The sequence below is a fragment of the Sander lucioperca genome, chromosome 2 (genome assembly GCF_008315115.2).
Source record: "Sander lucioperca isolate FBNREF2018 chromosome 2, SLUC_FBN_1.2, whole genome shotgun sequence".
Lineage (NCBI taxonomy): Eukaryota > Metazoa > Chordata > Actinopteri > Perciformes > Percidae > Sander > Sander lucioperca.
The window spans coordinates 34779043-34803568 of NC_050174.1; the positions used below are offsets into that span (position 1 = coordinate 34779043).

Below are 24526 nucleotides of genomic sequence, written 5' to 3' on the forward strand. Positions count from 1 at the left end.
ATTCAAGCCCTTGTTTTAAGGTCCAGTGTGTAACGTTTTTAGTTGTTCATTATCAAAATCTGTGTTGCCGTTTACCACCACCATCAACTCCAAGTATTCCTATTGGCTTGAAATTTTACATTGGCGTTTGCATGAACTGGGGTAGACGCTCCATATTCATGCTGCATCTTGAAATACGTTAGCTGGTAAGAGACATACAGGACATACTGCTCCACCTTTCACGTTTTCTCTGTCACATGATAAACTCACAGCTGCTGCTAATGCTGCTAACGGGTATCGGAGCTTCCCGGCCCCCGGCAAGTTTGAAGAAGGAAACATGGAGGACCACACGTATTCAAAATCCTAATTTCAGGAACAGGAGTCTTCTTCTTCTTCTTCGCCCAGAAAAAGAAAAAGGAGATTGAAAAGAGCAAGAGACCGCCGTCATCAGAAAAACGGACCTGATCACCGGAGGGAAAGCTGGGTGATGACGTGGAGGACATCTTGGCTTTTTGAAGCGTGAAGGCTACCGTAGCTGTAATACCTACTTTGAACTGCGTGGCGCGAGAGAGTTGATTGATATATGATCTCAACGCTAGATGGGAGACATTCCCACACACTGGACCTTTAAGACCCACTACTATTCGTCGGCTTTCAATTCAAGTTGAGCTTAGACACCTTGACCTTTTTCTACTGTTGGTTGTCAAACTGAACTAAACTGAACTGAACACACAAACACATTGAAAACCTCCCCTGGCTTCCCAGGAACTCTTGAGTCTCTCAAACCAAACATCCCAGAGCAGACTATTATTAGCTCATCAACGTGTTTTGCAAATATTTGTAGCCGTCTTCATGATATTGGGTGGCTTCTTTTATGCAAGCATTAAGCGTGTGTATGTGTTTGCTCAGCCGGTCGATGCTTAGCATTGATTACCATGCAGTCCAATTAGTGCTCTAACAGCTTTCCCTCCATGGCAGAAGTGTGTGTGTGTGTGTGTGTGTGTGTGTGTGTGTTTTAGTCCCGGTGTGAGCAGTATCTTACAGCTGAGGCCAAATATCCAAACCTGTTTCGCCGTGAGAACATCAGCACCACGCTATGCTTACATCTGTTATTCTGGAAGATACCTAAGAGTCTGCCTGCTCCGAATCATTTTGACTCTCCTCTCCTCTCTCTCTCTCATCTGCTCCCCCACCCCCACCCCACCCCACCCCACCCCCGACAGGCCTGCGGCTCGCTGAGCAGCTGGTTCGGCGGGAGGACGAGGCGAAGATCCGCCATCGTCTCGGGCTCTCTCTGTGGGCCAGTGGGAACCTGGAGGAGGCCCAACACCAGGTAACCTCGACTCACCTTGACTCTCATCTCCTTGTCTCCTCTCCTCTCCCCTCTTGTTTTCCTCTCCTCTCGTCTCCTCTCCCCTCTTGTTTTCCTCTCGTCTCCTCTCACCTCGTCTCGTCTCCTCTCCCCTCCTCTCACCTCCTCTCACCTCCTCTTGTCTCCTCTCACCTCCTCTTGTCTCCTCTCACCTCCTCTTGTCTCCTCTCACCTCCTCTCACCTCCTCTCACCTCCTCTCGTCTCCTCTTGTCTCTTCTCTCCTCCTCTCACCTCCTCTTGTCTCCTCTCACCTCCTCTCACCTCCTCTCACCTCCTCTCGTCTCCTCTTGTCTCCTCTCCCCTCCTCTCCCCTCCTCTCACCTCCTCTCACCTCCTCTTGTCTCCTCTCACCTCCTCTCGTCTCCTCTTGTCTCTTCTCTCCTCCTCACGCCTCCTCTCGTCTCCTCTCATCTCCTCTCGTCTCCTCTCATCTCCTCTCACCTCCTCTTGTCTTCTCTCACCTCCTCTCGTCTCCTCTTGTCTCCTCTCACCTCCTCTCGTCTCCTCTTGTCTCCTCTCACCTCCTCTCGTCTCCTCTTGTCTCTTCTCTCCTCCTCTCGCCTCCTCTCGTCTCCTCTCGTCTCCTCTCCTCTCACCTCCTCTCACCTCCTCTCGTCTCCTCTCGTCTCCTCTTGTCTCTTCTCTCCTCCTCTCGCCTCCTCTCGTCTCCTCTCATCTCCTCTCATCTCCTCTTGTCTCTTCTCTCCTCCTCTCATCTCCTCTCACCTCCTCTCCCCTCCTCTCACCTCCTCTCACCTCCTCTTGTCTCCTCTCACCTCCTCTCACCTCCTCTTGTCTCCTCTCACCTCCTCTCGTCTCCTCTTGTCTCTTCTCTCCTCCTCACGCCTCCTCTCGTCTCCTCTCGTCTCCTCTCATCTCCTCTCACCTCCTCTTGTCTCCTCTCACCTCCTCTCACCTCCTCTCACCTCCTCTTGTCTCCTCTCACCTCCTCTCGTCTCCTCTTGTCTCTTCTCTCCTCCTCTCGCCTCCTCTCGTCTCCTCTCGTCTCCTCTCCTCTCACCTCCTCTCGTCTCCTCTCGTCTCCTCTCCTCTCACCTCCTCTCACCTCCTCTCGTCTCCTCTCGTCTCCTCTTGTCTCTTCTCTCCTCCTCTCGCCTCCTCTCGTCTCCTCTCATCTCCTCTTGTCTCTTCTCTCCTCCTCTCATCTCCTCTCACCTCCTCTCGTCTCCTCTCGTCTCCTCTCCCCTCCTCTCACCTCCTCTCACCTCCTCTTGTCTCCTCTCACCTCCTCTCGTCTCCTCTTGTCTCTTCTCTCCTCCTCACGCCTCCTCTCGTCTCCTCTCGTCTCCTCTCATCTCCTCTCACCTCCTCTTGTCTCCTCTCACCTCCTCTCACCTCCTCTTGTCTCCTCTCACCTCCTCTCACCTCCTCTTGTCTCCTCTCACCTCCTCTCGTCTCCTCTTGTCTCTTCTCTCCTCCTCTCGCCTCCTCTCGTCTCCTCTCGTCTCCTCTCGTCTCCTCTCCTCTCACCTCCTCTCGTCTCCTCTCGTCTCCTCTCGTCTCACCTCCTCTCACCTCCTCTCGTCTCCTCTCACCTCCTCTCACCTCCTCTCGTCTCCTCTCACCTCCTCTCACCTCCTCTCGCGGTGGGTTCAAGGGTCTCAGAGAGGTTTTATCTTTGGATTTGTTTATTTTTGGTCCAAAATACAGTAAAACATAAAAAAGAGAGAGAGAGACTGTTCACATTTTGTTGAACTTTTTGTCCGCGTCTGCAAGGTTGGACATCTGGCTACAAGTTGGTGGTTCATTATTGATTACTAAAGTACATTTTAATTAGTTTGACCGGTTTAGTTGTGTGTTTATTTTATTATATCTAGGTTTTCTTTTTCTTGACTTGTTTTAGATTTTTGCGATTGGGATTCTTCTTTGAAAAATGGTCCAATAAAGGGACTTTGAAAACCATAACCTCCCCTCCTCTCATCTCCTTCCCTCCCTTCCTCTCTCCTCTCATCTCCCCTTGGTTTCTTCTCTTTTCCGCTCTCATCTCCTCTACTTCCTCTCCTCTCCTCTCCTCTCCCCCCTCCTCGTTTCCTCCCCCTCTCCTCCATCTGGACTCCTTTCCATCACGAATCCACCTCTTGCAGTTAAAACTGACCTCTAATAAGCACACATCTGTTGGTCGACAAAGATTGCAAATGAGAGAACGAAGAAGTAGAAGTCCGAAGACCTGGAATTGGAAATAGTTTTCAGTGTAGCCCTCATGGCCAGAGCAGAGAGAGAGAACAACAGGAGAGAAATAAAGAAACAAGGTGGCTATAGAGCTTGAACTGGGCTGCCGGCAGTATGCTGCGGAGTCTGTCGAGCTGGTAAACGCTGTCATCTCAGCAGACAGGCGACAGATGACTGAAGATTTTTCTGTGTCTGTGTGCGAGGTCTCAGGAGTCCCAAGCCTCGGCATCACACGCACACACGCTCCTCTTCAGCCCACTGCCCACCTGGCAAGCATGGAATATCCCCTTAACATCTCTCTTTACGGTCTGTCCACACACCGCAGCTCAAGATTGTATTTTTTTTGTATTTTCTGAGCTTGTGTATCCACGTATGAGGCTGTGAACAGACAGCCGACAGCAGGGGCTGTCACGTGTGACTGCAGGGATGTTGTTCAGCTGCTTTCATTTTCAGAATCTAGTCCAACACACTGCTGTTATGATACAAGCACACTACGTACATCTATGTGACCCAGATAGCTTTTCCTTTTTCTGTCAAAAAGTTACTTTGTCTGTTTGGAATTATCAGTAAAAAAAAAAAAAAAGAAAGAGTTGGAAAAGAAAGTGTGGACCAGGCTCATGAGTCATATTGAGGAATTTGTGTTCAATTAAAGCAAAATATTATCCTAACGAGCCGATGCGACATATTTTCCACTGCATTTTAAATTTTGCGGTTTAACGCTTGACCTTAAGGCCTCAGTAGCGCATATTAACTTTGTGTTTATATGTGCATCATACAGAGATCCAGTGCTTTGCCCACATATACCACAGCAATGCTTAAAGTTGTTTTTCAACGTGGACCCTGTTTGCCCATGCATTGATGTCTAAGTGACTAATGTGAAAAGAAAAAAAGAACTTTGAAATTGGTCCAGTATTGAGCGAGAACGCTATAACCAGCAGCCATGTACCGTGCTGTAATGTAACCCTACAGGACAGATGTTCAGCGTCCGTTAGCGTCCACTAAAAGTTCTGTTGTTGCCGCTGACAGACTCAGATTATTATTCTAAGTGTCTGACAACATTATGAAAGGATCCCTACAGAGATAGACCTTTTAGTTAAAGAGTAAGATCCTTTTAGTTTAACATGAAATAGCCCCGAAATCACCATCACCAAACTCCACCAGACTACATGTAAATAATCAGGACTTTTAGCGTGTATAGAGCCAGCATATCTCCACATGTAAATGGGTGAATTAAGGGTTTATTTCAACCAAACCAGAGTGGTGATTGTTGGAACAGTGGAAAGATGAACCAAGACTTTGACTATATGTGTTTTTACGATGATAAAATCACTGTTTATTTTACATGGAGTCTGGTGAGTTTGGCGATAGTGATTTCGGGGCTGGGAAAACAAAAAGGATCTTACTCTTTAACAAAAAGGTCTATCTCTGTAGGGATCCTTTCCATAATGTCCTCAGATCTGAGCCTGTCAGCGGCATGAACAGAACTTTTAGTGGACGGAAACTAACGATGCACATTGGCCCTCTAGGGTTCCATTGCAGCTTGTTTCCCCGCTGCCGACCGCAGCGGTCTTGCTTAATACTGGACCAATTTCAAGGATTGTTGTTCCCATCAGTCACTTAGACACAAAAACATGGGAAATTAGGGTCCAGGTTTAGGTTAAGGTTACCCTTTAAGATATTTTTATCCCCCGATGTCAGCTTGTAGCCCTCAGGGTGAATTGGTGGTGGGAAAGGTTGCCGTTGTAAAACATCAAATGGTTATTCATGAACTGCTACGATGACCTTGGTAAATACCCCCGACCCACTTCAAACCTCATTTGTGTGGGCTCGAATTGAAATTCATAAAACATCCATATGAGAGAGTACTTGACCTCGTGTTCCTCATTCTCTGTGTATTTAAACCCAGTTGTAGTTGGACACCTTCGCTGTGATCCCGGCGTGACGTGTCCTGATTATAATCAGCTGTTTCAACAGCTCATGCTCTCTCTGAGAAGCGCTCGCATTCATATCTACGATTAGGAGAACATGAATCAATAGATTCATGTTTACCTAAGTAACAGTGGTCTACTGTAGATCTTGTTTTAACCTCTGATATCATCTGTCACACAGAATGAGAGGGTATTTTAAAAAAAATCATTAGAGGTATGTTGGTATCAAGCTCTCTGCACGCGTTACAGATTCAGTGTGACACTGACATTCAAAAAGTATGGAAGCAAATAAGAGACTTAAGTATTCAAATTTTAACAGCCACTGAATACTTAACGTTGGAGTATGTTACTTTGAAAACTATGTATCTGAATTTATTTCTTTTGAATTCTTTGAAAATTAAAAAAATAAAATTTCTTGATTTGCAATTTCAAACGCTGAATTTGAATTTTTTTTTTTTTTTTCAATGGTCACAAGTTCAAATCCAAATATTCAAGATTCTGAATTTCAAAAAGATAGATTCAAGTTGCTCAAATTCGATTCGATCAATTCTGACAATCGAACCGACTTCCGGCCTATCAGAGCGTGCGGTTTTTCAGTCATGTGATCCAAGATAGGGCGCTCGAAAATAGAAACTCAAAGATGACCGCCATTTAGGTTGTCCCGTTTTCAACGTGAATTTTTGGATCTGAATTTGTGACCATTGGAAGAAGAAAAAAAATATTGAAATTCAGCTTTTGAAATTGAAAATTGAGAAATTTCATATTTTAATTTCAAAGAGGTGAATTCAGAACAAATGGAGTTAGATACAATACATGATTTTCAAAGTAAAATATTTCAATATAAAGTATTCAGTGGCTGTTAAAATTCATATACGTACGTCCCTTATTTGCTTCCATAGCCATGTTAGTGTCTAGTCTATATCCACGACGTTCCACTTCCAGGATTGCTCCGTTGCTGCTGGAAATTCCGCCAGATGTCTTTCATTTCTGCCGGATGTCCGTTATCTTCCGCTTTCTGTCCAATCTGAGTTTTCTGTTGCACGACTAAAACTACTTTTGAACGTACACACGTTCCACCAAAACAAGTTCCTTCCTGAGGCTGTTTTCCAGCGGCACCGTTGCTCGTGCGCCGCTTAGCACCGCCCAAGATGATTGTGATTGGTTTAAGGAAATGCCAATAAACCAGAGCACGTTTTTCTCCCATCCCGGGAAAGCTGTGTAGACTAGTCAGACCCTCCTCGGTAGCGCTGTGGAGGAAGGTCTGGCAATGCGAGACTAGTGACAGTCAAACGTAAGAGTGCCATCTGAATGCGCAGCAGCTGAAGAATGTAGCAGATTTTTACCTGAACCCCAGCCAAGGTGAGTCACTGCGGAAGCAGCACATTTGGGATTGTTTCCCTTTCATCTGGAGAGGGTCAGGCCCGAAGAAGGGCGCAGTGAGAAATTAGGGATGTCGGCGAGCCTAACCGATTAAACTAGCACTGCAGCAATCCTCCCACAGTCCTATCAGCAAAATCAGCCTGAGACCAGCAGCTCCGTCTACTAGCACTAATGCAGCAGAGCTCACAGATTCAACGCTGATCTCGACTCTCCCCCTTCACTCCCTCTGACACACTTTTCCTGCATGACCTTGGGATATTCCAGACGAGCTACAGAGTGTGTGTGTGTGTGTGTGTGTGTGTGTGTGTGTGTGTGTGTGTGTGTGTGTGTGCTCTTTCTTTCCCACAGTGCTGTAATTCATATATATTCCAAGTATTTTTAGCTGTATGCATCACATTGATTGCCGCTGTGTAAGAGCGCTCTGGTCTGCGTAGGAAGGATGTCGGTGTGGATGTGGGGGGGGGGGGGGACATCCACACCGACAGCCGGGAAGCGGTGTTCGTGTCCCGGAAGAAGTTAAGGAGAAAACACAAGACTTTCACCCAGGAAATGGGAGTTTGTGTCCCGGGAGTACTACTTAACAGGACCGGTGTTTTAACCCAAACCACAATCCTTTTTTCTAATTTTAACTAGCCGTTTTGGTGTCTAAACTTAACTGTCTGCACCGCAGGACAGTCACCTTTTGTCGGCTAAACTCAAATGCAACGGCTGCTTAAACGCGTTGCTCTCTACCCCACTTACAGTCCCCTTTTCTCGGCTAAATTTAACTGTAAAGACCGCTAAACTTAACTGTCATGGCACCGGTCGCAGTCATTTCGTAGGATATCATAGGAATTGTTGTGCATACGTTTTTGTATGATATCACATGAATCCATTCATGAGAAAGTGTTGATCCACACCAACAACCCTTTCTCCACTGCAGGTCTTTGTCTTGTCTGAACTGTGGTCCAAACAGTTTGAGCTGAGTGCTTTTCCCTCTCTGCTGGCCCCGGACTCCTGGAGAGTGGCTCTATAGCAGCTCCAGTCACCCTGCAGGGCTGCCATAGGCACAGAAATAGGAAATCAATAAAGGCTCCCATGAATCAGCACTCCTGGCTGGCTCCGCTTAGCCAATGTGCAACACTGCCTGCCGCCCCACCTCTCCATTGTCTCTCTCTCTCTCTCTCTCTCTCTCTCTCTCAGTCTCTCAGTCTCTCAATCCAATGTCTGCCACTGAATAGAAAAAGTCTAATAACACAGACGGGCCTACTGATCTCACAGAGCGTTTGTTTCCTTGGACGCTGTCTATCCAAAATGGCCCAGGTAATGGTTTAGCTTCTCAGTGCCCTTTCCCGTGTCCAGGCAAATAAGAGCCAGAGAGAGGTTTACTGGTGTAGGAGGGTGATTCATCAAGCTACCTTACAGTACTTTCCTCAGTTGAGAGAGAAGCAGAATTGGAAAACTGCAGGTCTTCTCAGTGATGACCAGGGAGGAGGGATGGTGCCATCTAGTGGCCACAATCACAATCATTCTCTTTCTTCAAAAGTATAATCACACATGCATAGTGGTACACCCTTTGTTGGACATTTTTATCCATAGTGTCCTAAGAATGCTGTCTACCTATAAGAATACAATAAATCTGCTGCAATTTACACAAACGTCTGCTTCAAGACTGCTGACTAAGACCAGAAGGAGAGTGCAGATACATTACTACTTTGAAAGCTTTGGACTGGTAACTTGTTAGTTTTTCTATTGATTTGAATTATTTTTTTAGTTAATAAGTAGGGCTTCTAGCCTGACGTGGTCATACTCAGATTCTAGTCAGAATAGGAGTCTGATACTGCTCCATTGGGCTGTGATTATTGGGCGTGTTTCAACCGAACCAGGAAAGAAAATGCCTCTCCACTCAATTGAATAGACCTACAACCAATCAGAGCAACGGAGTATGTGACGTTGCCGAATCCCGTAGGAAGGACGGCAAAAACATCTTTCCGATCGACAAATGCCTTGATCGCGGTTCTCTGTTCCTCTTTTAAAATTAATGCACTGTCGATATCTTCTATAACAGACGCCCAAGCGCTCTTTGGTGACGTGGTTGTTTACGTTACTGTTGATCATCTGTCCATCATCGTATAAAGCCCGCCCTGACAATTTGATTGGTCCGAACAGCTCTGGTTCGAGCCTAGCTGCCCCACAACGGATCAAGTCGAGAACGAACTTCCCGAATTCAAATATTGTGGGCCGGGCTAAGTTCGGCTGGCATCCAGGCTATAGGGCTGCACAATTAATCGCAAATTCCTAGAAATCGCAACGTGTACTAGTGCGATATCCAAATCGCAGCAATATTTGTTAAAGGCAAAATATGTGTCAAACCGTTCTGCGTTAAGTATTGTGATGCTGCAGAGACGTCCCGGCCTACAAATCCTATCCTACAGATTAAAAATGAGGATCGTGACACAAAAATGATCATTGCCTTCCAACATCGTGAATCATATCGCAATCGCAGTATCAGTCAAAAATACTCGCAATTCGATATTTTTCTCATATCATGCAGCCCTAGCGTGGTCGACGCCCACTAAGATGCTTACCTCAGTGATCAGGACTTAAATGTGATTTTATGGTTTGACTTTGTAAGTGAACAAGCCGAGACTATCTGAAAGCATCTGATTGTTGTTGTCGTTTGTCCTCAGCTGTACCGGGCCTCCGCTCTGTTTGAGACCATCCGCCACGAAGCCCAGCACAGCACGGACTACAAACTCTCCCTGTTCGACCTGCAAACCTCCTGCTACCAGGCACTCCAACGGGTCCTTGTCAGCCTAGGTATGCCCACAGACACTTCCCACACCCTCGCCACTTCAGTTTGTTTCATTTGGTTGATGTATTAGTGTCAAAGGTTGTTACAGAGGGGATTATGGATAGCTCTTTTTATCACTCCATAAATCAGAAAATACTCTCAACAGCCTTGAAAAAAAACTCTTTTCTCCAGTTTTTATGAATGAAATGTTGTATAAATCAGGCGTTGAATGACAAAGCCCTGTTTTAAAAGCTTTAGAATAGAGATAGGAATGAAAGTGGAAAGTGGGGTGTGTGTAAGTGCTACTGAAATAGAGTTTTCTGGCTCAGAGTCTGAGAACAAAACCTTTTAAAGATATGGATTGAAAAATCAGACATTTTGAAGACATGACAGTTACAAAGTAAAACATTTTAACTAACGGATATCAGCATGAAACTTCCCCAGTTGATTACTGACATTAGGACAATTATTTCTTGTATTACAAGTTTTCTGAAATCCTAATGGGTAACACTTTACTTGACATGACATGTCATGACACTGTCATGAACGTGTCATAAACGTTATAAACAAGTCATGAACGTTTATGACTTCTGTCATTAAGTGCCATTCGGTTTTTGTCCTGACAAGTTGACATTGTGTGGGTTGTCTTGATTATGACAACTTGACATTAATCAAAGTGACATTACCAGAAGTTGACATTACATTTGTTTGGGATGTTTTTGTCATGACAACTTGACATAATGTCATCCTGTTTAATGTCAAGTTGTCATTACAAAGACATCCCAAACAAATGTAATGTCAACTTGTCATGACCAAGACAACTTCCGGTAATGTCACTTTGATTAATGTCAAGTTGTCATAATCAAGACAACCCAAATAATGTCAACTTGTCATGACAAAAACTGAATGACCCTTAATGACAGAAGTCATAAACGTTTATGACGTGTTTATAACGTTTCATGACATTGTCATGTCACGATTATGTTGATACCTTCAAGTAAAGTGTTACCTTCTAATGTTTAAATATGCAATTGAGGCAATCTCTTTCTACCAGTCAAGAAGACATGTTCTGGAAGCAAAATAACCCAAACCTCCAAGTTGAGTCATGGGTCATCCCTATGTTCCCCGGGTCCTATGTTCCCCGTTTTTCCCAAAAAGGGTCCTATGTTCCCCTGTAGCAATACATACCGGGGAGCATAGGACCTTTTTTCTGGAAAAGGGTCCTATGTTCCCCACAATCTATCAATCTTTACGGTAGGGTTAGGGTTAGCCATGGAATTTGGCAGTAATGGTGGAAAAAGTAACAGACCGGGGAACATAGGACCCTTTTTTTGAAAAAGGGTCCTATGTTCCCCAGTCTCATACAAAGAGGGGAACATAGGACCCAGGGAACATAGGACCTAGGGAACATAGGACCCAGGGAACATAGGACCCAGGGAACATAGGACCCGGGGAACATAGACACGCTCCCGAATCTAACCCTAAATCCTGTCCGCTGTACATTCTGTATATCCTGACATTTTGCACATTCCTCAACACTTTTGCACATCCTGCACTCAAGCCATACAGTGTCCTTTTTGCTTACGTTTAGTATGTTTCGTTTTATGTACTATATGTGCTATTTGTTGCTGTATTTATTGTTTATTTATTTCATATTATTGTTTAAATATGTTTGTATGTGTGCACCATCAACCAAGGCAAATTCCTAGTAACTTCCCTGGCAATAAATCATTTTTTCTGATTCTGATGTGTTTGCCTGTAGTGTCTCCCCTTTAATCAGCATTGCCCTCCCGAACACAAACAGGCCACCACGACGAGGCTCTGGCGGTAGCGGAGCGCGGACGGACGCGAGCCTTCGCTGACCTCCTGGTGGAGAGGCAGACGGGCCAGCAGGACTCGGACCCCTACACCCCGGTGACGGTGGAGCACATCCTGGACACGGTCAACAGCCAGAGGGCCCTGGTGCTTTATTTCTCCATGGCTGCTGGTTACCTGTACAGCTGGCTGCTGGCTCCAGGAGCAGGTAACCCCCGACTCTCATGTAGATACATACATACATACATACATACATACATACTTTATTGATCCCCAAGGGAAAATTCAAGGACCCAGTAGCTTAAAGACATCACACACATCAACAACATATACATCATACACATACATCATAAACAGGATGATAAAATAACAAATCCACATGAATAATATGGACAAGAAAAGAAAAGATACTAAATAATAAATCCACATGAATGTACTAAGGGATGTATAAGCATGAGACGCTTGCAGTGACAGGGCAGGAACTGACCCTGTGATTCAGTATGTATGTAAAGGTGCTCTATGAGAGAGTGTTTAAAAAAGTTTAAAAAATGAATAAAAAAAAGACAGCATTAAATATGGGCATTATAAGGGAATAAAGTAGACAGTAGGATAGACACAAATCAACAGTCAATATTAGAGGTTTGAAATAATAGGGTTACAGCCATTGTTCAAGTCATAGAATAGAATAGAATAGAGTGCTATAATCTGTTGCTTCACACAACACAAACATGTAACAGAAAAAACATTCGAAAATCAACATAAAAACTTAAACATAAGATTAACGAAGCATCTTAGGACATAAAGGAAGGACACATATGACAGTGCAGACAATACGATATCTTAAGTAGTAGCCTAACCGTAATAATTAAAGTGCAAAGTGCAAAAAGTGCTGGTGTATTTATTGCACTTTTGCTCTGTTGTGCTAAGATTTACTATTGGAGTTCAGCAGCTGTCTGTGCATGTTTGATGCTTTCATATATCAACACTTTGACTAACCTTAGCTTGGAGAGCTAATGTACCTGTTGGGCCAGACTGAAGAAAATGACAAACTAGTATTCAGTCTGACTGGCGGGGACATGTCGCTGTTCCTAACAATCCAAATCAAATCAAATTGTTCAAATCAAAGCGGATAAAAGGCCCAGAGGCTGTAGCCTGTTTTCCGCCGCAGGGTTAGAAGGCCAGCTTTCACACCATGCGGCAGTGCCACCTGCCACTCTGCTGGTAGGATTTGCCCCCTGCGTTGCTTTCTCGCCCCAGAAGATCATCTGCCAATGAACCGTGCTAATTGAAAGTGACGCAGCCAAACGACATCGACAACAGGAAAACACTCAGCTCTTTGCACCAAGACTAATCCTAATTTCTCCGTCTGTTTTCATCCTGTCTCATTTGTTTTCTCTTTCATCGCTTTTCGTTTGATTTTCTTGCAGTATTACTTCTCCATTTCTGTCTCTTTTTGACACAGCGAGTGACACCAACATCAGGCAGAGGGAGTAAGATGCAGCTCGTTTATATGACTCGTCAGGGTTCAACGTTAAGGTTTTAGTTCACTTGTCCGGTCAGGCAAGTGGAGAAAAAAAAAGATTCTACTAGCACCAACTTAATTCTAGATTAGCCAACGGCACATTCAAACCAAATCATTCAACAAGCGTTCTCTGAAGGGGGAAGTGAACGATGACATAATTTATGATACGATGGGTGGGTTGTTATGTTTACTTGCCCAACGTGGCGTTTTACTTTCCCCGGGCCATCGGGCAAACCTTAGGTCCCTATTTTAACGGTATAAGCGCATGACGTGAAGCGCCTGGTGCAGGTGCGTTTAGGGCGTGTCCAAATCTACTTTTGCTAGTTTGACGGCAGAAAAAAGGGTCCGTGCGCCGGGCGCATGGTTCTAAAGGGTTGTAATTAGTCTTCATTAATCAGAGGTGTGTTTTGGGCGTAACATGCAATCAACCAATCAGAGATCATCTCCCATTCCCTTTAAAAGCCAGGCGCGTTTGGACCTTGGAGCATTGCTATTATGATGGAGGATTTGCACCATAATATTTTTATTTGTAATCTTCTGCATGTGTGTGTGCTGCTGTGCGTCCCTGTGTGTGTAACAAGCATAGTGTGCACGTGCTGTGCACAAGTCTAGGCGCATTTTACTAATTTACTGTTAAAATAACAATGAAATGCTGCGTTATTGACTTTAGACCAGGTTTTTGTTGGTCAATGGGGCGATCACTTCCCACTGCCTCAAGATAGCAATACACCCAGAATGCACCTGAACACACCTCCCTTTAAGACCAGCACGCCCAGAATGCACCTGAACACACCTCCCTGTAAGACCAGCACGCCCAGAATGCACCTGAACACACCTCCCTGTAAGACCAGCACGCCCAGAATGCACCTGAACACACCTCCCTGTGAGACCAGCACGCCCAGAATGCACCTGAACACACCTCCCTGTAAGACCAGCACGCCCAGAATGCACCTGAACACACCTCCCTGTAAGACCAGCACGCCCAGAATGCACCTGAACACACCTCCCTGTAAGACCAGCACGCCCAGAATGCACCTGAACACACCTCCCTGTAAGACCAGCACGCCCAGAATGCACCTGAACACACCTCCCTGTGAGACCAGCACGCCCAGAATGCACCTGAACGCAGCTCCCTGTAAGACCAGCACGCCCATGGGCCACAGATGGGCGCAGGTGCTTTTGCTATTTAAACGACGCGGGCGCTGGACGGGAAATTGACAACTGCGTCGGTCTTAAACTAGCAAAGACACCTCGCCTCGGGCTTTGTGCTGCGTTGCACCGGGTGTAAGATAGACCCTTATGGTTGAACCCTGCTCGTGAAATTCCCGTTTCACAAAGAGCTGCGGGTGAACTGCTGTGGCTGCCACACTGTACGCTGTTCTCTCGTCTTCTCTGAGAGCTGTGACCCGTGTCCCGCACCAAGCCTGAACATTTGATCCAATCCATCTCCCAGGCAACCAGATGAACTTGCCCCGCCAGCACTAGTCATACGGAGGGGAGGAACACTACAGGGACCAGTGGAGATCTTCAAAGTGTTGAATATTACCCAGGGCTAAGAGGGAGCCACTTGCTCACTAATCGCCTGTCTGTCGTTTCCTGGCATTCCCTGGCATCCAGCTGGCACGCAAACATGGCCGACTCTGAAGAGTCTGCAGTCAACACAAAAGGGCTGCTGAGGTCCTAATTACTTCAGTAGTGTACATGCTGTCACATTTTAGAAATGTGGATAACACATAGAGCTGCAAACAACAATTACTGTCATCGTCGATTAATCGGTTGATTATTTTCTCGATGACTGGATTCGTTGTTTGGTCTCAAAAGTGTCAAAAAATGGTGAAAAATGTGTTTCCCAAAAAGCACAAGATGACGTCCTCAAATGTCTTGTTTTGTCCCCAACTCAAAGATATTCAGTTTCCTGTCACAGAGGAGAGAAGAAACTAGAACATATTCACATTTAACAAGCTGGAATCAGAGAATTTTTATTAAAAAAAATGACTCAAACCAATTAATTGATTATCAAAATAGGTGGTGATTAAATTGACTGACAACTAGTTAATTACTCTCTTTTCAAATGCATTTAATACAAAATATACATACATGCAAGCACATCCACTTATACAGCACTGACACACACACACACACACACACACACACACACACACACACATGCATACATGCGGCCTGTACTCAATCTCTCAGAGTGCTCTTCCCCGCCCCGCTAACTCAGCTGAGCTCTGATGGCGGGCAGCAGATGGCACAGGCAGCCTACTCTTATCTTTTATTGAACATTATTTGTTTTATTCATTTTGCTCAACAGATGCACTCCTGCACGTGTCCTCACTCACAGCTCTCAGTTGAAACCATCAAATCGATATTCCCTTGTATCGCGAAAGCATACATACATTCCCCTGAAAGCAGCCCAGTCATGTTCGCCCTCCCTTCTCTCTCCGCAGGCATCCTGAAGTTTCATGAGGTGTACCTGGGCGAGGGCGTGTCAGACGGAGGCTCAGACTTCCAGGAGGGGGGTGGCAGCGGGGTGGTCAGCGGCTCCTCGTTGGAGCAGCACATCGCCAGCGCCCGCGAGGCTCTGGGAGTAGAGTCTTACTACAGCAGGTGAGATCTTTACAGCTGTCACACTGAACTGAAAATAACTGTCTGTTTGGGAGCTCCTTATCTGTATCATGACTACTGATTTAGGAGTACTTGCACAAGACGGTTGCTGGTAATCTAAAAATTCCATATTGCTGCTATCACTGGTTTTATAATGCAGTAGCCATTTAGTCTGTACCCAACCTGTTCTTTGTGGGCCCCCAGGAAGGGCGCCAGGCTTTGAAGCACATTTGACACAGCAGCCAACAGTGGAATTGCAACTTCCGTGTCCGTCACGTGATGCCCTCTGGCCCCAAAATGACTTTTGCCCTTAGACTTACATGGCAGTGGATCCATTTTTGTGAGCGTCAGTGAAATGACCCCATTTGGGGTCAGCCCTATGTTCCCACAGCCCAATGGTCCCACAGCCCTATGTTCCTACAGCCCAATGTTCCCACAGCCCTATGTTCCTACAGCCCTATGTTTCCACAGTCCTATGTTCCCACAGCCCAATGGTCCCACAGCCCAATGGTCCCACAGCCCAATGGTCCCACAGCCCAATGTTCCCACAGCCCTATGTTTCCACAGTCCTATGTTCCCACAGCCCAATGGTCCCACAGCCCAATGGTCCCACAGCCCAATGGTCCCACAGCCCTATGTTCCCACAGTCCTATGTTCCTACAGCCCAATGGTCCCACAGCCCTATGTTCCCACAGTCCTATGTTCCTACATTTCTAAGATTTTTCTTAAAATTAGGCCCTATGTTAGGGTTACATTCTGTCTGTAGTCCATTGCTACTGGATAATAGGTTGGGTGTAATTGGCTACCAAATTGGGGGAAAGGGGGATAAGGAAATGTGGGAACACAGGGCCTAATTTTGAAAAAAATCTGTGAAATGTGGGAACATAGGGCTGTGGGAACATAGGGTCTAATTTTCAGTTAAAAAAAAAATTCATAGAAATGTGGGAATATAGGCACACTCATTTTACCATCAGAATTTGATCCATTCGGTTTGATAACAATTGGAAAGTTGCGCTGATCATCCGGGTCATTTTATACGAGGAAGTTGAACTTTTTTGGATGTCACAAGAGCTTTCGCGGGGCTCTGCCTTGAACGCTAAACAAGGTTAATTTACACATCCATGGTGCTTTGTTGTTATTTTCCTGAGCAGGGAAAGCCATTATGGCTGAGCAGACAAAGAAAAAAACACACCAATATATGTAGACTTTATTGATCCAACACAGAAGGAAAGGCAGAACAGATCACACTGGTTCATTAACAAGTACTCTTTGGAAAGCGCCTGGTGACCAGCCATCAGAAGCAAGTGTACAAACAACATGACATCTCATTAAAGATGTAGCCCAATCAAAAAAGATTAACATGCACACTTCTGTGTGTGTGTGTGTGTGTGTGTGTGTGTGTCTGTGTCTGTGTGTTTGTGTCAGTGTATGTATGTGTGTGTTTGTGTGTAAAAGAGTGTTATTCAGCCCCATTGCACCCTGTGATGACAGGCCTCCACTACCGTCCTGAAGTACTCACTCTCCTGAGTGGGAATAAATGAGACGGAATAATGGCTCTGTGGATAGCCCGACTATTGAACACACCAAACAAACATCGAACCTGACAAGTGAAGGAAGAAAGAACGGGGGGTTTCCAGAGAGTAGGAGGGAGAATGGGGAGAAGGTTAAGATGCAGTGGTAAAATCAATGCAGTAAAATCCACAGAAGCAGAGGCTGTTGGGTAAAAAACCTCACAGAGAACAGAGATGTAGCCGGGGGGACTCTGCAGGAGGAGATGGAGAACGTGGCGAGATATATATTGACAGCAAAAATCACCCATTGACATCAGTGGGTCTACACCGCATTTGACGTTTCTCTAGTTGGCATTTGATCCATAGTGCCCAGCTGGTCCGCCCAGTGCCGGCCTCCGCCAGCCTCGCAGCCTGGCCCTCCTGCCCCATTACCAGCTCATTTACTACTCCAATGGGAAGCTGCACACACACCACTGCGCCTGGATGGGCACAATATGGCACCACTTACCAGCACATTCATTCTCCAGAATGGAGAGAAAGGGAGGCAGCACTCTGAAATGAGTGCAGAGGGAAAATGAATGGGGGAGAGCATGTGTGTGTGAAAGAGAGGGTGATATATAATGGGGGAGGATGTAGCCTTTGTGACAGCAGAAATATATATGTATTAACAAATCATCATAGACTGTAAAAATAATGGACAAACTTCCAGGTCTGTAAAGTTGAAGCCAATGCTGAAGCTCCTTAAAGCTGCGTTCTCTCTAACTTCCAGCAGGGGGCGACTCCACTGGCTCCAAAAAGAAGTCTGTTTCTATAGAAGTCTATGAGAAAATGAGCCTACTTCTCACTTGATTTATTACCTCAGATAACATTTTCATAATGAGTTGATGGTCTCAATCGCTAGTTTCAAGTCTTCATCAACACAGCATGATGTTCCTTTAGTAAATGATGGTCCCATTTATTTTAAAATAGACGATAAAGCAGGAGATGCTTTAGGACCTGTCAGTCAGGACAGAGGCTTAGCAATGCTAACCATGCTAACACTGGGGCCATTAAAATAGACCTCAACTTGTATTTTAATCTTAAACTTCTACCCTCTCACTGTGTATTTTCACTTCATCACTTAAGTGGAACATTTTGGTTGCCTAAAAATGTCTTGTTCAGCATTCAGCAACCAAGCTAGCTAGCTAGCTACCACCAGTGTTAGCTGGTAACTTAAGTGAAAGTTTGTCGGGTTTTTTTCCCTCCTCATCCGCATTTACCCGCCGGTAAATCTCCGCTGGATGACTCGCTTCAGAAAGGATTGAAAATCAGCAACTTTTCATCTTTAGCATTTAGCTTAGCGCAGCGTCATGAAACCATTAACAACAATGGCTTAGCCGCGTCATCCTCCACTTATCAACAAACTTGAGGCCTCAAAACGGCAGTCCACAAACCAATGGGTGACGTCACGGATGCTGCGTCCATTATATTTATAGTCTATGGTAATCACCTTTTCAAAACTGCATAGTAGACATAGGTCTGTCAGTATGTTCTCCCCATAGGGCTTCAATATCAATCAAAATATATCGTTATATGAGACTAGATATCGTCTTAGATTTTGGATATTGTCATATCGTGATATGACACAAGTGTTCTCTTTTCCTGGTTTTACAGGCTGCGTTACAGTAGTAAGTGATGTACTTTTCGGAACTTTCCAGACTGTTCTCCCAGTTGTGTTATTTGCCCTTATTGCCTTTATTTGCCTGGTCAAAAATATTGTGATATTTGATCTTTTACATATCGCCCAGGCCTAACTCCCCAGAAGAATGAATCTCGAATGAGACCCATTCTGCAAGGATTTAAATAAAGTGGTGGTGCTGGGAGTATGAGATGATAAGAGATCCCATGGTGCAGGTTCCCACTCAGCGACCGGCCATGGAAGCAAGAAGCTGACTTAAGAGTTGCATGATGTGGGTGCATCAGAGGAGAAGTTCAGGCATGAAGAGGGTGGATGGGGGGAGAGTAGTGATTGTGGGTAAAGGGGGGCAGTTGAGACCCCACTGACTGGATCAGCATCAGCAGCATTATAATAAAAGGATTTAACTCTGCTTATCATCAGGGTGTTGGACCAAGCCTGGGAAAATTAGGCCAAGTGTGTGCGCGTTGAACAGTGTGTGTAGTTGACTTATCTGCAGAAGAACAATGCAAGTCTCTGCATTGTCTACTTTGCTGAAGTGTCTTTTTCTTGCCAACATGTCTCTCACTCATCTCCGTCTCTCTCTCTCTCTCTCTCTCTCTCTCTCTCTCTCTCTCTCTCTCTCAGAGGGTGTTCGAGCAGCGAGACGGAGAGCGAGGCGGGAGATTTGTTGGACCAACAATTTGAGGAGCTCAACAACAAGCTTAACTCCGTCACTGATCCAACAGGCTTCCTGCGCATGGTGTCCAGAAACAACCTGTTCAACAGGTAGGAGATTTAGTTTTCGGCAAAAATCACCTGAACGTTTCCTACATTCTCACTGTCTTAATCTGTCTTAATCAACAAGCACTACCAAGACCCACTTTTCCACACACACACACACACACACACAAAAAGATTAAGAAATATCAGCCTGGCTATAGAGATTCACAGGTTTTGTGGCTCATCTGTGAAAGGAGTCTTTTCTCCATTGTTTAGCCAGCGCCGAGGCAGCATGTGAATCCTCCTTATTAAATAGACTGAGTAGAGCCAAGCTGTTAAAGCCCTTATCAACTGTGTGTGTGTGTGTGTGTGTGTGTGTGTGTGTGTGTGTGTGTGTGTGTGTGTGTGTGTTTGCGCGCACCAGACACAGACACTGATATGGTTTTAAGATGTTTGCCCTGTCTGTGTTTGTTTGCTGTGCAGATTTATGACTGTGGGTATTCAGTGAGTCTGCCCCTGGCAAACGATACTGTGCAAAGTCTTCATTTACATTGCGCTGATTGGTAATGTATACCAATAGAGTGTGTGTGTGTGTGTGTGTGTCTGTCTGTCTGGGTCATATTTCCCCGTCCTCGTCCACAGTTGAGCTGCTCTGGTAATTCCAGCTTTAATTGAGTCTCGGTGCTCATTAAGCCCCTTTAATGGGCTGCCTGTAATAATCCGCTCATTCTTTCGGGCCTCAAGAAAACCGTCAATTATAAAAGCTCCTCGTGCTTAGGAGCCTATCGTCTATCACGATGTTAAAGCAAGAGAAAATGAAGAAAAGCTCATTGTCATTTCATGCCATCCATCCTGGGGGTTGGTGTCAGACAATGAACATGTACATGCATGTGCTTTTCACTTCTCACTTTGACTTCCATTCCCACTATCATATTTCGTGTTAAGATTTACAGTACTCGTATTTTAGAAAAAGGAGAAAAATATAATACACTCTGAATGACATTTAAATTAAAGTAGCTACAAGAAAAATCTACTTACATTTGAAGGTCAGTGCTTCCTGCTTAATGTAAATAATTATATTGATTCTTTGGACAACGATATATTTGCTAATATCACAAAGTCTGCCACGACGTGATCGGTATAAAACAATATCACATGCCCATCTAAAACAATCAGTTCCATTTATATCAACTCACAAAAAGCAACTAAAATATGATATCACAATTTTATTACTGAGCTGCTAGAGACATTCCATTTTTTTATTTTTTATTTTAAAGAATAAAAAATGGAGCTGGACATTTTTTTTTAGGCATTTTCGCCTCTAATCACTGGACAGCTTAGATATGAAAGGGTAGAGAGAGGGGGAAGACATGCAGGAAATCACCGCCGGTGGGATTCGGACGCTGGGCCTCTGCGTCAAGGAATAAACCTCTACATGTGGGCACGCGCTCTACCAACTGAGCAACACGGGCGCCCAAAAAAATGCCACATTTCTAATGTTTAAGTGCAAATGTTTTGTATAAGTTGTCTCAAAATGCCCTTAATGACCTTTTAAAGGTGTCCTTTAAAAAAAAAAAAAACGTTTTCCTTGCATTTTTTTAAATATGTTAGGTCCATATGTGTTTGTGTTATGTGGTGAATGTGAAAATGAACGGCTACCTCCTCTGTCAGCTCTAGCCACTGAACAGAAATAAGCGGAGAAATCAGGCTAATTACAAAAGCTGGTCAGTCTGACGTGGTGTTGCCTGAGTTCATTACTATTCATGAGCTCGCCCAGTTGCGCTGGGTAAAGGATGCTGATAGCCAGGCTCTCATTGGCTAGCTGTTAGCCAATCAGAGTAAAGCAGTTTAGCTTGTTGAATATTAATGAGAACTGGCACAAATCGAGCTGAGTCTTCTGCAGGCTTTCTATACCACGCTAGAATGGCTTGAAACATAACCAAGGCATTTCTTCCACAAAATAATGTTACAGAGTCCATGGTAGAACTTCAGACATTACCATAAAGTAATGAAATATGTGTGGCAGGGCACCTTTAATTATTGCCTTGGGAGTTTCAAAATAAAGGCGTATCATAAAGATATGTATCAATGTTTTCACTTTGCATCAGTCATCAGGAGAGAAGAAACTAGAACAATATTCACATTTAACAAGCTGACATCAGAGAAGTTTGACTTTTCTTTCCAAAAAAAATGGCTCAAACCGATTAAAGGTGCCGTAGGTAGGATTATGAAGATCCAGGACTTAGCCAAAGAATTTGAACATCGACAACTTCTCAGTCCCTCCCCCCTTTCTGCTAAAGCCCAAAACGGTCTCCTAAGCCCCTCCCCCCACAAGGGAGAATGAATGTGTGTGCATGAGCAGTGATTGACACGCAGTTAGACACCCCCCCTGGCCCTGATTGGTGCATCTGAACAGTTAGACACCCCCCCTCTGGCCCTGATTGGTGCATCTGAACAGGGAGCTGTGGATTTTTGCAAATATTAAGTATTGATATTTTGCACAAAAAAAATTTAATGACCTGCTTCATGTAGTTCTACTGGAACATAAGGTCAGTTTCAGCAAATATGACAGAAAGTTACTTTTTTAAGTCTTACCTACTGCACCTTACACCTTATTTTTTTTTAAATATTTTATTTTGTTGGTAGGGACCATGCATATTCATGAACATTGTTGTATAAAAAACACCATGTAAATATGCCAGAATTAGTAAAAATAACTACTTTTCATCTGCAGTCCCTAGGCAGGTGACATAGGACTAACATAGAGACAGCCAGCAGTCATACAGCACTCATTCACTCTAAAGGTACACATAATGGTGACATAGACATTGACAAAACAAAACAAAAATACATGATGACAAAGACATTATTCATCCACCTCTATACTGCACTCAATTTAACAGTGAAAGTGTATGGGTGATTAGTTGACAACTAATCGATTAATCACTGCAGCTCTCGTATCATTACACCCCTATTCATGGTGTGATATCTTCATTTGGTGTTCTCATCGATTGCCCTATTTTAAACACGGAGATCTAATCTTCACCGGGGAGCCTGGAAGGATTACTATGAGAAGGTGATGATGAAAGTCTCCCTGTGTCTAATCCCCTCAGTGTCTAATTGAATACGTTTTTATGCACAGTGATAAAAGCGTAATGAGATTGTTTGAGGGTGTTGATGAAGTTGTCAGTGAAGAAGCAGTAAGCACTGATGGAACAGACATCACAAGAGCTGAGTTCAGCAATCATTTACATCGCAGCTAGAAATTAGGTCAGGGTAGAAAGCCTAATTAAGCAATATTAGGCCTACAACAGAGGGAGTTGTAGGAGCCACATACTGTATGTTGTTTATGGTCTAATTTATATTTATTGATTATTATATTGTGCACTTATATTGTCGGTGGTGGGCATGTTCATCGCGGCTTGAGCGGAAGTGATAACATTATATGTTAAAGGAACACGCCGACTTATTGGGACTTTGTCTTATTCAGCGTATCCCCCAGAATTAGATAAGTCCATACATACCCTTCTCATCTCTATGCGTGTCTGTCTGACGCCCCTACTGCTAGCCTAGCTTAGCACAGATCCTGGAGGTAACTGGCTCCATCTAGCCTAGCTTAGCACAGATCCTGGAGGTAACCGGCTCCAACTAGCCTAGCTTAGCACAGATCCTGGAGGTAACTGGCTCCATCTAGCCTGGCTTAGCACAGATCCTGGAGGTAACTGGCTCCATCTAGCCTGGCTTAGCACAGATCCTGGAGGTAACTGGCTCCATCTAGCCTAGCTTAGCACAGATCCTGGAGGTAACCGGCTCCAACTAGCCTAGCTTAGCACAGATTCTGGAGGTAACCGGCTCCATCTAGCCTAGCTTAGCACAGATCCTGGAGGTAACTGGCTCCATCTAGCCTGGCTTAGCACAGATCCTGGAGGTAACCGGTTCCATCTAGCCTGGCTTAGCACAGATCCTGGAGGTAACCGGCTCCATCTAGCCTAGCTTAGCACAGATCCTGGAGGTAACCAGCTCCATCTAGCCTAGCTTAGCACAGATCCTGGAGGTAACTGGCTCCATCTAGCCTGGCTTAGCACAGATCCTGGAGGTAACCGGTTCCATCTAGCCTGGCTTAGCACAGATCCTGGAGGTAACCGGCTCCATCTAGCCTAGCTTAGCACAGATCCTGGAGGTAACCAGCTCCATCTAGCCTAGCTTAGCACAGATCAATTTCTGATCCTCTGAATAAAAACAGAAAATTGGAAAAACAGGTTAAAGATCCAATTTTTTAATTTGTCAAGGTGGAAAAAAATGAAAAATTGGATATTTGAACCCATTTTTTTTGTTTTTCCAAATGTCCGTTTGTACTTAGAAAATTGAACTGATAAGCGTTACACTGACCGTATATAAACTGGGAACTATATTCTCAGAAAGGCGAAGCACTGCTACTCTCTGCTCCTCACCACGGGGCTTCTCAGGTGGTGCAAGCATATCACTCCGCCCAAGTAGCAGAGCGCCTTCTGAGAATATAGTTCCCAGTATGTATACGGTTAGAAGATGGCTGTGTGTCATGTGACAATAAAACAGGAAATGGGAAAACTAACAGAAAACATGAAACGAACTAAAAACAGAAACTTGACACAGGAACGAGACGTGACACATGGTTTGGATTAAAACTCTGCCGAGGAAGGACCGAGCGTTTCCTGGGTGATAGTATTTTGTTTTCGCCGCGAAGTGAACTCTGCTCTCTGCCTTAAAAGCGCTGTGTTTCATGTTGACGCCACGTTGTGCTATTACATTTCGAGATTATTTTCCATTGGATATTGAAGTTCATAAATAGGTGTTTTCAATACGGGTGTGACGTCGTTCCCGGCTCCGGCTTCCAAGTTCCGAGGTGAATGGAACGCACCGTTTGTATCCCCTCTCATATCACACTTAAAGTCTTTCAGTTGTAGCCCAAAATAAACAGCCGCTGAATGCTTTCTTCACCCTCAGCGTCGCCACTCTTTGTCTTTTTTCTTTTCGCTGCTTGCCTCTACACTTGACACTCACCTTCTCTTGGCTTCTCCCTCGCCTCCTC

The 24526-nt window shown here is 44.8% G+C and overlaps 1 protein-coding gene across 1 annotated transcript in view; it reads left to right on the plus strand.

The window, feature by feature from the left end:
- Window positions 1–24526, plus strand: part of LOC116053862 (tetratricopeptide repeat protein 28) — a 150234-nt gene that overhangs the window by 108311 nt on the left and 17397 nt on the right. The window contains exons 9-13 of the mRNA XM_036008395.1: window positions 1203–1312; window positions 9520–9649; window positions 11428–11646; window positions 15414–15573; window positions 19384–19524. Coding sequence (XP_035864288.1) covers window positions 1203–1312; window positions 9520–9649; window positions 11428–11646; window positions 15414–15573; window positions 19384–19524 — 760 coding nt within the window. The remainder of the gene's footprint in view (window positions 1–1202; window positions 1313–9519; window positions 9650–11427; window positions 11647–15413; window positions 15574–19383; window positions 19525–24526) is intronic.